The 15,507-nt window shown below is 44.0% G+C and overlaps 1 protein-coding gene across 1 annotated transcript in view; it reads left to right on the top strand.

The window, feature by feature from the left end:
* Positions 1-15,507, top strand: part of OBSCN (obscurin, cytoskeletal calmodulin and titin-interacting RhoGEF) — a 234,361-nt gene that overhangs the window by 57,072 nt on the left and 161,782 nt on the right. The window contains 3 exon segments of the mRNA XM_059888870.1: positions 6,305-6,580; positions 10,251-10,526; positions 14,621-14,896. Of these exon segments, the coding sequence (XP_059744853.1) occupies positions 6,305-6,580; positions 10,251-10,526; positions 14,621-14,896 (828 nt within the window).

Here is a 15,507-nt window from a genome sequence, read left to right as displayed (position 1 = left end):
AGTCTTTCGTTAACAGCAATCTGGAGTCCCAATTGGGAAGAGGGCCTCAGCGGCAGTGCACTCCACAGATGAGACTTCAAATTGCAGTTTGAAGTTTACCTCTTCCAACAACACAAGAGAAGACATATACACAATGGAGTATTACTCAGCTGTAGAAAGGAACGCATTTGAATCCGTTCTAATGAGGTGGATGAAACTAGAGCCTATTATACAGAGTGAAGTAAGTCAGAAAAAAAAACACCAATACAGTATATTAATGTGTATATAGATGGAATTTAGAAAGATGGTATCAATGATCCTATATGCAAGGCAGCATAAGAGACACAGATGTAAAGAACAGACTTTTGGACTCTGTGGGAAAAGGCAAGGGTGGGAAATTGTGAGAGAATAGCATTGAAGCATGTATATTACCGTATGTAAAATAGATGACCAGTGCAAGTTTGATGCATGAAGCAGGGCACTCAGAGCTAGTGCTCTGGGACAACCCAAAGGGATAGGGTGGGGAGGGAGGTGGAAGCGGGCTTCAGATGGGGGGACACATGTGTACCTGTGGTTTATTTGTGTTAATGTATGGCAAAAGCCACCACAATCTTGTAAAGTAATTATCCTCCAATGAAAATGATTAAGCAAAAGCAAAGAGTAACAGCACATATATCACCAAATTGGGCTGACCAACATCCAGACTTAAACATCATGCTGAGAAGTCTCTTGTTAACAGCAATCTGGAGTCCCAGTTGGGAAGAGGGCCTCAGCGGCAGTCCACTCCACTGATGAGACTTCGGATTGCAGTTTGGGGGGCCCCCGTAACCCCAGGCTGCATCAGTTTGCATGCAAAAATGCAGCTGTGATTTTAGTTTAACATTTTTATGGTGCTGTTTGCTTTATCTTGTGAGTCATAGGATTTCATTAAACTCAGGCATGAATCCAGGGGCTCAAGAATTCCAAGACCCACTCCCTTTCTTGTCTAAAGTGCCACCTAACTTGCTGTGCTTGCAGACAGGCAGGAAATGCGGGCAGTGTCCTAGCAGGTCAGAAGGAAGGTCAAGGGCCTGCTCTCCTGCTTCTGAAGCCTGAACAATACTTCCTCCATTGTAATATCCCTAAGGGGACCCTGGCACTCCCTGATGCTTGGAGGGCTAAGGCAGGCCTGTGGATACCTGACTTTCCTCCCATCATATGTCTTACCTGAGAGCAATCGCATGCCCTCATCTGAAACCTAGTACTGGTTCTTGGTTGGCTAGAGGTGTTTCAATATGATAGATCCCAGATTAGGGTACATGTTGGCCACAAAATCTTACTTAGAGTTTTTTCAGGAGTGAACTTTGGGTGATGAAATTTGAGATTTCTGGGAGGCCTTCCTTCCTTTTCCTGGATTTAAACGCTCGGGTTGCCCAAAGGTAGCAAAAAATAGAGCTGTGTTATGTTGTCATGTCCTGGCAAAGGGAAGAAAGAATGATTAGTGGAGAAACACCTGTGCTGTTTAGGGAGATCTTCTTAGATCAAATATGAGTTTGTTTTCGTCTTCAAAGAGTTTGGATGTTGTAGGTAAGTATTCCCCTTGGCATTACATTGTTGAATTTAGAAGTGGAAAGGAAAAAGTGGCTTCTGTCACACCATTGCTGCTGCTGCTACTAAGTCACTTCAGTCGTGTCCGACTCTGTGCGACCCCATAGAGGGCAGCCCACCAGGCTCCCCCGTCCCTGGGATTCTCCAGGCAAGAACACTGGAGTGGGTTGCCATTTCCTCCTCCAATGCATGAAAGTGAAAAGTGAAAGTGAAGTCGCTCAGTCGTGTCCGACTCCTAGCGACCCCATGGACTGCAGCCTACTAGGCTCCTCCGTCCATGGGATTTTCCAGGCAAGAGTACTGGAGTGGGGTGCCATTGCCTTCTCCAGTCACACCATTAGGCATGGCTAATGAAGAGCTACTGTCCTAGCAGCCTCTAACTGGGGAAGCAATCTTTTAAAAAAATTTTTTTAATTGGTGGAAAATTGCTTTACAGTTTTGTATTGGTTTATGCCATAATACAACATGAATCAATCAGTACTCTTTCCTAGAAAATCCCATGGACAGAGGAGCCTGGTGTCCACGGGGTTGCAAACAGTTGGACACGACTGAGCGACTTCACGTTCACGTTAAGTCTTTAATCCATTTTGAGTTTATTTTTGTGTCTGGTTTTAGGAAGTATTCTAGTTTCACTCTTTTACATGTAGCAATCCAGTTTTCTCAGCACCACTTACTGAAGAGGCTGTCTTTTCTCGTTGTATATTCTTGCCTCCTTTGTCAAAGATAAGGTGCTCATAGGTGTGTGGGTTTATCTCTTCGCTTTATATCTTGTCCCATTGATCTATATTTCTGTTTCTGATCCAGTACGGTACTGTCTTGATGACTATTAGCTTTGTAGTATAGTCTGAAGTCAAGAAAGTTGAATTTTCCAGCTCTGTTTTTCTTTCTCAAGATTGCTTAGGGATTTTGTGTTTCCATACAAATAATGAAACTTTTTTGTTCTGGTTCTATGGGTGTACCATTGGTAGCTTGATAGAGATTACATTGAATCTGTAGCTGGCTTTGGGTGGTATGGTAACTTTCAAAATATCGATTCTTCTAATCTAAGAACATAGTATATCTCTCCATCTGTTTATGTTGTCTTTGATTTCCTTGATCTGTGTCTTATAGTTTTCAGCATACAGGTCTTATGTTTCTTTAAATAGGTTTATTCCTAGATATTTTATTCTTTTTGTTGCAATGATGAATGGAACTGTTTCCTTAATTTCTCTTTCTGAATTTTCATTGTTAGTATATAGTAATGCAAGGAATTTCTGTGTATTAATTTTATATCCTGTGACTTTACTAAATTCATTGATTAGCTCTGGTAGATTTTTAGTGGTCCTCTTAGGGTTTTATATGTATAGTATCATGCCATCTGCAAACAGTGAGTTTTACTTCTTCTTTTCCAATCTGCATTTCTTTTATTTCTTTTTCTTCTTTGTTGCCATGGCTAGGACTTCCAAAACTATATTGAATAATAGTGGTGAGAGTGGGCACCCTTGTCTTGTTCCCAATCTTAAAGGAAAAGCGTTCAGTTTCTCATCATTGAGAATAATGTTTGCTGTGGGTTTGTCATATATGGCCTTTATTATGTTGAGGTGTATTCCTTCTATGCCAATTTCCTGGATGGTTTTTTTTTCCTATCATAAATGGATGGTGAATTTTGTCAAAAGTTTTCTCTGCATCTATTGAGATGATCATGTTTTTTCTTTCAATTTGTTAACATGGTGTATCACACTGATTGATTTGCATATATTGAAGAATCTTTGTATCTCTGGGATAAATCTCACTTGATCATGATGTATAATTCTTTTAATGTGTTGCTGGATTCTGTTTGCTAGAACTTTGTTGATGACTTTTGCATCTATGCTCATTAGTGATATTGGCCTTTAATTTCCCTTTTTTGTGATATCTTTGTCTGGCTTTGGTATCAAGCTGATGGTGGCCTCATAGAATCAGTTCAGGAGTTTTTGTCCCTCAAGCAGTCTTTATTTTGTTGCATTTTCTTAACGGTCTGTTTCTTGTGGCTGGAACTTAAGGCAGCCCAAGAAATCAGGTTATTCTTCTGGGAAGAGAGTCTTCACGCCAAATAGGGCTGGGCTACCATGCCATTGACTCCTAGGTGGCAATACCTATCAGGGTAGGATGATTTATGGGTGTGTATAGACATCCCAGGTCTCACCATGCATCTCTGTAGAATGTGGTTTTCTGAGAATAGGAGAGAGTGTTCTAAGATAAAACCATTGAAAAATCGTGAAATTTGGCTAAATTCTAGTAAACTATATGAAAGAGGACAGAAAAAAGTAGAAGTCAGAGTTGTATGACTTGTCAATCAGTAGGACTAATAATGAAAAGTCAGCCCTGTAGGTCTCTGGTACGGTATACAAAATTTCCTGAAAAACTCTTCTTCCTTATTTGTGGAGATGATCTTAGAGACAGAAAAAGGAGATACCATCCATAACTCTCTTCATGTACAGAACATAGCATCAACACCATAATCACACAAGAAAGGCAGGGAGAATGAAATCCAGACAAATCTACTGCAAATATCAAGGTCAAAATAATAAATTATAACATTTGCTAACAAAATGAATTCAGCAATGTATCCACAGTTAGAGACCTGTGATGAAATTCCAGGATTGCACGTTGAATTTAATGTTGGCAGTGTGAATAAATAGAAAGCTGGACAGTAAGAGATTGAGTACAGAAAGATGTGACCATCTTCATGAGTTCAGAATCAAATGGTTGATTAAACTTGAAGGTCATACATTGAGACAAAAAGTTTTCTAAATTGAGTATCAGTTCCTGCCATAAAACTATTGGCGAACTGTATAAAAGTGTTCTTAATTATTAACGTAAAATTCCTGCAGAATTACAGCAACGTCTCACTTGAGATGGGCAAGGAAATCTTTGACATGAGGCACAATACAGATTGGCGACTAACCCCTGAGTTGCATAAGGAGGAAAATAAAATTACTTGCCAACAGTTTTGGCAAAAACCAAAGGTAGAATTTGCTGATGATGGGATGATCAACTCAGACAATCGCAAAGATAAATGATTAGACTGAATAGGATTCTTGAATAGGATCAGTGTGCAAAAAAATTAACACGCAGAAAACATTTCTATGTCTTAAGGGGGCAAGGAATGCTTGGAAAATGAAATACGTGTGAAAGAGTTAGACCAGCGAAAGTTGTTTTTTTTTTTTTTTTTTTGTAATTTCAATCTGATAAAAGTTGCTAAGAGACTGTGAGTGGGGAAAGGATTCAAATTCTTGAGAGACAGTCAGAGGTTGCAATAAAGGGGTAGAAATCTGGGGGGAAAAATCAAAGGTGTTTTATTAGCAATCAAAATGGAACCAAATTTGTTTTGTGAGTGGTCAGATGGACGAATAGAGAAGGAAATGGCAACCCACTCCAGAACTCTTGCCTGGAAAATCCCATGGACGGAGGAGCCTGGTAGGCTACTGTCCATGGGGTCGCAAAGAGTCAGACACGACTGAGCGACTTCACTTTTCAAAGGCAAGATGCAGCCAATACACTGCTTTCTTCAAGAAAATCATGGTGGGGGTATATACTGGGACCTGATGTCAGGGATTATCATAAGGCTGCAGTTTTCAAGATAAGGGGATCCCAGTGCAGGAATAGTTACCACATCAGAGGAATAGAAGACTGAGTTCAGAAGGAGTTCATGGCATAAATGGGTTCTCACCACCCATTCCCTCTCAAGCCCCTGTGTCCTCCTTTTGTTATTGTGTTGTGTGTCAGAAAAGTCAAGGAAGGATGTTGTCTTCATAAATGGTGCTTGGACCATTGAACCATAGGGAAAAAATAAATTGTAACAGTTCACACCACACACAGAAGTAAACATGTAGTAGGTTAGAAACCTCAGTGTAAAAAGTAAAACCCCCAAAAACTCTCAGATAAGAGTGTGGTTTCTTTAAAGACGAAGGTTAAAAAAAAATTTCTTAAATAGAACAGAAATACTTTACATTCAAAGGGATGGAAGGACAATGTGACCCTGTTGAAAGGAAAAACTTTGATTTATCACAGGTTTTGATCAGAAAGTGAAACTGCGAGTCACACAGTTGGTAATATCCTTAAAACTTACCTATGTGTCATTCTTTGGTATTTAAACCATAAAGAGTGGCCAGAGGTGAATCAAGAAAAGAGAGAGTCTACCAAGGGTAAGTGGGCAAAAGATTTGAATAGTGTTACTGGGAAGAAGAAAACCGTAATAATGAACCCAGTCCTGAGGAAAGGTGCTCAGCTTCTCCATTCCTCAAACAATGACAAAGAAAGCCATGGGGAGGTGCAGGCACTCCCAGCAGATTGCCACAAGTTGACGAGAGTAAGAGTAGGCATGGGTGCTGAGCCTAAGACATCTCCATTGATTGCAGATGAAAAGTTACTTGCATAACCATATGGAGAAGACTGGGGCACTATCTCAGAAGGTTGGCAGACATTTGCATTGTGAACCTGCAGATGTCATGAGCAGGGGTGATGTCTTTTTCAAAAGCCCCTTTCCCAGGCCAGTTGACATGGATCTGTGGGAGAATGCATGTCTTGTGTGACTTGCTGCTGAGAAAGAGTTTTCCTCTGCAGGGCACAGGGCTGGTGCAGAACCTGAAGAAGTCTCCAGCTCCATCACTCTTTCCCACCACCCTGCTTCCCAGCTCCCCATCCAGGTCTTCTTTGCCCGGGGCTGCCATCCTGACTGAGATGGGGTCTCTGACCCTGTGTATCCCTCTATCCTCAGAGCCCTCAGTGGTGTTCGCCAAGGAGCAGCCAGCACGCAGTGAAGTGCAGGCCGTGGCGGGGGCGAGTGCCACGCTGAACTGCGAGGTGGCCCAGGCCCAGACGGAGGTGACGTGGTACAAAGACGGGAAGAAGCTGAGTTCAAGCTCGAAAGTGCGTTTGGAAGCCAAAGGCTGCACCCGGCAGCTGGTGGTGCAGCAGGCGGGCAAGGCGGACGCCGGGGAGTACAGCTGCGAGGCCGGGGGCCAGAAGGTCTCCTTCCACCTGGACGTCACAGGTCAGTTTGGAGGTAGTAAGTTAGCCTCATGTGGAGGTGATGGGATGGGCTTGCACCCCTGACAGACCCGATGATCTTTCCACTAGACTTCATCTCTTTTGGTGTTCTGTCCTCCCACCCCCATTTTCATACCCAAGGCTGGGCAAAGGGAGCTGGATGGGAGGGTATGAACAGAAGGGAGAAAGGCATGCTGTAAACCCAGAGTGGCGTTTCCACACAGTGATGCACGGTCGTCAGTTCCCAGCATCTGCCCAGGGTCGTCTGGGTGTTCCCTGGTGTCTGGGCCTCTGGTTCTGTCTTGCACTTGGAGTCTGCTGTAAACCAGATGCCTTTCAACTGTGGGTATGTGAATTTGCTCCTCTTGGCTGTCCTGACAGCTCCTAGATGCCCCACCCAGCAATCCATGTGGGTTCACACTAGGAGAGAGGTTTGGATTTCATTAAACCAGGTCCAGGGGGAGTTTCTACCACACTGTTGTGCTTGCTTTATCTCAGGAACGAGCTGTGGATTTACCAGAGTTTCAGTTGTTCTGGACACTCTTTCTCCTTGCACTGGATATTGAAAATATCTGTGTATCTACATGGCTTCTGAGGTGGCTTAGTGGGTAAAGAATCTGCCTGCAATGCAGGAGACGCAGGTTCCATCCCTGGGTCAGGAGGAGGGCATGGCAACCCACTCCAGTGTTCTTGCCTGGAGAATCCCAGGGGCAGAGGAGCTTGACGGGTTATAGTCCATGGTGTCACAAAGAGGCGGCTGAAGGGACTGAGCCCACACGCACATACACACATCTAGGTCTGTTTTTCTTGAAATATGTGTGCAAAGTAAACAGGGAGCAGAGGATTGGTTGATGTGTGCCTGAAATATGCACATGTGAGATCTGGAATTCTCTTTTCAGAGCAAATATTGATTTCCTTTGTCTTCTGTTGGAACATTCCATGTCAGAATTCTAATTGGACTCTGATTTATTGATTTAGACTTGAAGAGGAATAGTCACTTCTCCTATACCGATATGCATGTATCTTTAAAAAATGATATTTTAGGAGAATATGGCAATTTTTTTCATTGCAATACATATGAAAGGCTTGACAAATTAATCAAGTTCTTAGAAAATTATATACCAAGTGACACAGAAACACTGGACAACTCAAATAGTCTTAAAACCTTTTAAGTAATTGGAATCACAATGAAAACTCTTCCCATAGAGAAATATTTAATTCCTGTAGTTCCACTGGTAAATTATATGAGCTACTTTAAAAAGAAAAACCGTGTTCGTGGAGGTTATTCTGGAGAATAGAAAAATGAGATACAGTCTCTGATTTGTTTCACGTAGATAGTGTAACACTGATACCAGTATCTGACAAGGAAAGGGGTAAGGATTGAAATTATTATCCATCTATTATGGATAGCAAGGCCAAAATCTGAAAGAAAACATTATCAGAATAAGTTTAATAATATATTAAGAGGATAACTGGTGATATGCTGTGATGAAAGTCATAGTCCAGAAGTGCAAGCTTGTTGAAATACTAGAAATGTTAGCAAAACATTCTGTTCATGACATGCAGAGTAAAGTATTGGATGAGATTTGGCATTATAAATAAAGAAAAAATGTTTAATGAAGTTTGCATCAGTTTTTGCCATAAAATTCTTAATGATTTATAAATAAAACAATTCTTTCTTAATTTGATCAACAACTCTGCAGGCAATTCAGCTAATTGCACACAAAAAAGTGAAAGTTTGAAAGCATTGCTGTGAGATAGAGAACCAGACAAGGAAACCCACTGTTACTGCTTTTATCCAACATTTTACAGCACAGTTAGGGAAAAAATAAAGTAATATAAAAGTGTGAATAAACAAAAGTGGAATTTACAGATAATATGATTTACCCAAAGATAAGTTATGAGACAATAGGATAGTTAAGAATGATTACCATGGAAAAAGTTAGTAGGAAGAAAACAAACTTCTGTGTCTAATAGTAGCAACACACGTGTTGAAAATGAAATTTTAAAAGAGTTAAAATAGCATCAAAGCAATCATTTTTTAATTATAAGTCTAATAAAAGGTTCTGAGAGGCTCTGTGGTGGGGAGGATTATTGGAATTTTTTTGAGAGACAGTCAAGAATTTCTAAATAGTTTGGTAGAAATCTACAGAAGAATCAGAAATGTTCAATACAAATTAAAATCCAAAAAAAAGTTCGTTTAGAGGGGACTTTGAAAATTGACAAGTAAATTGCAAAGACCATATACACAGTCAGTGCACTCTTGAAGAGAGCAAATATTTGGTGGTATTACCAAATATCAAGACTACTATAAAGCTACAGTAATGAATACAATAGTGTCTTGTCGCAAAGATAGACACACAGGCCAAAGCATCTGAAGAGTGATTTCAGACACAGACCTGAATGACATTTCCCTTCTGCTTTTTAGGAATTATGCAATGGTGCAAGGCATAGAGGCAGTGTAGTTTTCATAGATGATACTTGAACCATTCAACCACGTAGAGAAGAGATTAGACCAGTAAGTCATACCACACACAGTCAACTCCTGTTGGGAAGAGACCGCAGAATAGAAGGGAAAATCATAGACGTAAATTACTGTAGGATAAAGAATGACTTCTTAGAATACAAGTGTTCAAGCGACGGAGCAGGAGCAGGAGCCATAATGAAACAAATTTGAAATACTTAACTAAAACGAACCATGAAAATTCATCAGAAGTTAGTATAAGTGACTAAAGGGCAAGCCACACAGACGTGGAAGACATTTAGAACACACATACTTGTCCGCACCTTGCATTTAAATATATAAAAATGTCCTCAATATGACAGAAGATGCTATTGAAAACAGGGCAAAATCTTTGAACAATGACGATGCAGAAGAGCAAATACCAGTGAGCAAAAATATCACAAAGGTTCTTTCCTTTGTGTCATGAGAAAAATGGCGAAGAACGCCACAGGAGGCACGCTCACTGCCACCAGATGCCCAACGTGAGAGTGGGCAGGAGTGGAGCCTCAGCAAGTCCTGGTCACTGAGATGAGAACATGCACATTTCTGTGGGGAAGATGGGGCTTCATCTAGGAACGCCCCCGTCATGACCCCACAGTTCCCATCCTATTAGTAAGTGGGTAAAAGATCTGAATAGTGTCACCAGGAAGAAAAAACAGTAATGCTGACCCCAGTGCTCAGGGGAAAAGGTGCTTGCTTACTCGTTCCTCAGACAATGACAGAGAAAGCCGCAGGGAGGTGTAAGCACTCTCCCCAGACTGCCACCAGTTGGCAATGGTAAAAGTAGGCAAAGGTGCCAGCCTCAGACATCTAAACAGATTGCAGGTGAAAAGTTCCAGGGATAATGTTATGGAAAGGACTGACACCATCTGGGAGGGTTGGGGAACACATGCCAGGCATGAGCAGGGAACAAGTCTGTTCCAGTGGCCACCCCTTCCTCCAATAGCTCACATGGATGGACCCAGAGGAGAATTCATAAATCATGCTACTTGCTGCTGAGAAACTTGGGTGACCTGGGCAGAACACAGGGCTGGTGTAGAGCCTGAGAAGTCTCTAGCTCTGTTGCTCCTTCTTACCCCACCCACAACTAACTCCCCATCCTATTCTTTGCCCAGGGCTGCCGTCCTGACAGAGATGGTATCTCTGACCCTGTGTATCCCTCTGTCCCCAGAGCCCTCGGTGGTGTTCGCCAAGGAGCAGCCGGCACGCAGTGAAGTGCAGGCCGTGGCGGGGGCGAGTGCCACGCTGAGCTGTGAGGTGGCCCAGGCCCAGACGGAGGTGACGTGGTACAAGGACGGGAAGAAGCTGAGTTCCAGCTCAAAAGTGCGTGTGGAGGCCACGGGCCGCGGGCGGCGGCTGGTGGTGCAGCAGGCGGGCAAGGCGGATGCTGGGGAGTACATCTGTGAGGCCGGGGGCCAGAAGGTCTCCTTCCGCCTGGACGTCACAGGTCAGTCCTGGAGTAGGACGCTGAGCTAGCCTGTGTGCAGGTGATGAGGGCACTGGCTTCCAGCCTCACCAGACTTGTGTAGTCGCCTGTAACCTTTAGGACTTCACACCTTCCAATCATCTATGTCCCATCTTGATACCCATTTTGGCTCCAGGGAAGGCTGCATGGGGAGGGTTCTCGTGGAAAGAGGAGGGCCTGTTTGTGTCCCTCTGTTTCCTGCCGATGAGGCTCAGTCACACTGTCTTATTAGCACCTGCCCAGAACCTTCCTGTTGTTCCTGGTGTTAGGACCCTGGCTCTCCCTGATGTTTGAGGGCTGAGGTGGGCCTGGGGTATGATTGTCTCCTCCCATCATATGTCTTTCCTGAAAACTAGTACTCACCCTCATCTATAACCTCATGCTGGTCTCAGCTGGCGAGGGGTGTTTCAGTTTGGTCAATCCTGGATTAAGGAAAATCTGGGCCACACAATCCCACTTGGAATTCTCTTAGGAGTAAACTTTGGATGATGAAATTTGAGGTTTCTGGGAGCCCTGCATTCCTTTTCCTCTGTAGAGACGGTCTGGTTGCTGGTAGGTACCAAGAAATAGGCTGCTTTTAGTTGTCACTGCCTTGTGAAAGGAAGAAAGAAATGATGATGGTAGAGAGTCACCTGTGCTATTTAGGGTGATCTTCTTAGGTAAAATATCATTTTCCCTTGTTTTGAAAAAGGTTGGATGTTTCAGGTCAGTATTCCTCTTGGCATGACATTGAAGAATTTAGGAATGGAAAGGAAAAAGTCATTTCTACCTCTCATCAGTGTGGACGGTTAAGAAGTTACTGTCCTGCAAGCCTCTGACTGGCAAAGCAGTGTTTATTTCCTTGCATTTTCCTCGTGGTCACTGAGTGTCTCTTTCTCATGGCGAAACATCGGGCAGTCTAAGAAATCAGGTTATTCTTCTTCTGGGAAGAAAGTCTTCATGCAGAATAGGGGTGGGCTTCCGTGCCACATTGACCCCTAGGTGGCAACCCCTAAGGGTTTGAGACTGTGCCAGTGCAGCAGGATGTGTGGGAGTGTATATACCCCAGACTCCACCATGCATCTTTGTAGATTGTGGTTTTTGAAGCACATTGAAGAGTACTTTAAGGTAAAAGCTTTTGAAAAATTGTAAAATGTGTCTGCTGCTGCTGCTGCTAAGTTGCTTCAGTCGTGTCTGACTGTGCGACCCCATAGACGGCAGCCCACCAGGCTTTCCCATCCCTGGGATTCTCCAGACAAGAATACTGGAATGGGTTGCCATTTCCTTCACCAGTGCATGAATCTAAAACCTAGTAAAATATCTAAAAATCAGACATGCAAAGATAGAGAAAACTCAAAGAGGTGGAGGACTTGTAATCAATAGGACAAATAATGAAAGGCTTGTCAGCCTTGTAGTTCTCTGGTAAACTGTATAAAATATTCAGGAAATTGTTATTCCATACTTGGAGATGGTCCTAGAGAGAGAAGAATGAGATACCCTCCATAAATGTTCGGTACAGAAGATAACATTGATACCGAAATCACTCCAGAAAGCCAAAGGGAGGATGACATACCAGACCAATCTACTAAGAGTATCAAAATAATGAATTACATGTTAACAAAATGAACTCACCAGTGTATCCAGGGGTAGAGATTAGTGCTGAAAGTCTTAGTTCAGGATTGCATGTTGTATTACTGTTGACAGTGTTGATAGAAAGCTTGACGTTGGATTGAATGCACAAAGATCATCTCGTGAGTACAGAATCAAATGGTTGATTACACTTGCATGTCTTACACTGAGACAAAATGTTTGATAAAATTGAGCATCAGTTTCTGTCGTAAAATTCTTAGTAGACTATATAAAAGATATCTTCTTTTTAATGTTATTGCATTCTGGCAAAAACAACAACAACATCCCACTTATGGTATACCTGGCAATCTTTGATGTGAGGGACGGCACACTCAGGCCACTCTACCCACTGAGTTCAGTAAGGAGGAGAATAAAATCATTGGCAAGGAGTTTTGAAAAAGTAAAGATGGGATTTGGTGTGATGATCAACTCAGACAATCCCAGAGATAAGTGATTAGGTTGCATCTGTTTCTTGTTTTTAATATGAATTTATTTATTTTAATTGGAGGCTAATTCCAATATTGTGTTGGTTTTGCCATACATTGACATGAATCTGCCACGGGTGTACATGTGTTCCCCATCTTGAACCCCCCTCCCACATCCCTCCCCATCCCCTCTGTTTCTTGAGTAAGCTAAGTGTGTAACAAAATCAGTATGCAGAAATTGTTTCTACATCTGAGTCCTGGCAGGGACCACTTGGAAAATGAAATGTGTGTGAAAGAGTTAGACTAGCACAGTTGTATCATGTTTCCAATTCCCAGGCCTGACGAGAGTTGCTAAGGGTCTGTGTGTGAGACATGATTCAAGATTCTTGAGAGGCAGTGAGAGGTTGAAATCGATGGATAGAAATTCAAGGGGAAAAAATCAAAGATGTTTATTAACAATCAAAATCGAAACCGGTTTTTTGGGGGTTGGGTCAGATGACAGAAAAACAGGCAGATTCGAAGGTAAGGCACAGCCAATGTGTTGTTTTCTTGCAGAAAATCAGAGTGGGAGTCTTTACTGGGACGTGATGTCAAGAATTATCATAAGGCTGCAGTTCTCAAGACAAGGGGGTCCCAGTGCGTGGATGGTTACCACATTGGAGGAACAGAAAACTGAGTTCAGAAACAGTTCATAAATGACTTCCCGGCACCACCGTCCCTCCCTTGCTCAACACCTTTTGATTGTTCCTGTGTTGTATGTTCAGGAAGTCCAGGGCGAATGTTGTAGAAAGAAAGGGTAGCTGGATCACTGAACCACATAGAACACTTAAATTGTACCAACAATTCACACCATACACAGAAGTCAACTCAGGGTGGGTTAGAAACCTCAGAGTAAAGGGTAGAACCAAAAAAAACCCTCAGATAATATCATGGTTTCTTCAAAGACTTAGGGTAAGGAAAGATTTCTTAAGTAGAACACAAATGCTCTAAACTCAAAGGGAAGAAATGGAGATTGTCACACTATTGGAAGAATAAACTTTGACTTAACAGAGGACTGGATCAGAGAGTGAATATACGAGTCACACGGTTGGGAATATCCTTAAAGTTTACCTGTTTGTCATTCTCTGGCACATAAATGTGTAAAAATTGGCCAGAGTTGAAGCAACAAAAGAGAGCGCCTCCTCTTGGCAAGTGGGCAAAAGATTTGACTCATGGCACCAGGAAGAAGAAAACAGTAATGGCAAGCCCAGTCCTAAGGGGAAGGTGCTCCGCTTCTTCATTCCTCAGACAGTGACAGAGAGAGCCACAGGGAGGTGCGAGCACCCTCCAGATTGCCACCTGCTGACAGTACTAAGAGTAGGCAAGGGTGCGAGCCTCAGCCATCTCCACGGACTGTGGGTGAAAAGTTCCCGCATAATCGTATGGAGAGGACTGGGGCACCATCTAGAAAGGTTGGGGAGTCGTAGCCTTGAGACTTGCAGATGTCATGAGCAGAGAACAAGTCCATTGTCAGGACCTCCCACCCGGGACCTGCTCTCAGGGACCTGTGGAAGAAGGTGTGAATTGTGTCACTTGCTGAGAAAGGCAGGGAGACCTCTGCAGGGCACAGGGCTGGTGCAGAGCCTGAGAAGTCTCCAGCTCCACCATCCTCCTGCCTAGCCCCCTCCTACCTCCCCATCCAGGTCTTCTTTGCCCGGGGCTGCCGTCCTGACTGGAGAAGGCAATGGCACCCCACTCCAGTACTCTTGCCTGGAAAGTCCCATGGATGGAGGAGCCTGGTAGGCTGCAGTCCATGGTGTCATGAAGAGTCAGACACGACTGAGAGACTTCACTTTCACTTTTCACTTTCATGCATGGGAGAAGGAAATGGCAACCCACTCCAGCATTCTTGCCTGGAGAATCCCAAGGACGGAGAAGCCTGGTACGCTGCCATCTACGGGGTTACACAGAGTTGGACACAACTGAAGCGATTTAGCAGCAGCAGCAGCAGCTGTCCTGACTGAGATGGGGTCTCTGACCCTGTGTATCCCCCTCTGTCCCCAGAGCCCTCGGTGGTGTTCGCCAAGGAGCAGCCGGCACACAGTGAAGTGCAGGCCATGGCGGGGGCAAGTGCCATGCTGAGCTGTGAGGTGGCCCAGGCCCAGACGGAGGTGACGTGGTACAAGGACGGCAAGAAGCTGAGTTCCAGCTCGAAAGTGCGTGTGGAGGCCAAGGGCCGCACCCGGCAGCTGGTGGTGCAGCAGGCGGGCAAGGCGGACGCCGGGGAGTACAGCTGCGAGGCCGGGGGCCAGAAGGTCTCCTTCCGCCTGGACGTCACAGGTCAGTCCTGGAGGAGGACGCTGAGCTAGCCTCTGTGCAGGTGATGAGGGGACTCGCTTCCAGCCTCACCAGACTTGTGTGCCCTTGCCTGGACCCTCCATCTCTTCAATCCTCCCTGTCTTTCGTGTCCCAGCGTGGTCCCCATTTTGGCTGGGGAAGCATGTAAAGGGAGGGTGCACTTGCAGAGAGGAGGGATTGTCTCTGTCCACCTGTTTCCAGGCAGTGAGGCTCAATCGCAGTGTCTTAGCACCTGCCTGGAACCTTTCTCGTGTTCCTGCTGTTGGGACCCTGCCTTTCCCTGATGCCTGGGGGCTGAGGTAGGCCTGGAGATGACTTACTTTCCTCCCATCATCTGTCTTTTCTGAGAACTAGCACATGCCCTCATCCAGCCCCGCATGCTGGGCCCGGTTGAGCAGTGGGGTTTCAGTTTGAAGGATCTTGGATCGGGGAAAGATTGGCCACACAATCCTCGTTGGCCTTCTCCCAGAAGTGAACTTTGAATTATGAAATTTGAGGTTTCTGGGAGCCCCTTCCTTCCTTTTCCTGGGTGTAGAAGCTCCAGTTGGCCATAGATAAGAAAAAAAATAGACATGTTTTAGTGTCCCTTCCTT

Source organism: Bos taurus, chromosome 7 (assembly GCF_002263795.3).
Source record: "Bos taurus isolate L1 Dominette 01449 registration number 42190680 breed Hereford chromosome 7, ARS-UCD2.0, whole genome shotgun sequence".
Lineage (NCBI taxonomy): Eukaryota > Metazoa > Chordata > Mammalia > Artiodactyla > Bovidae > Bos > Bos taurus.
Note: the sequence above shows the minus strand (reverse complement) of the source record. Positions and strands in the feature narration are given on the sequence as shown.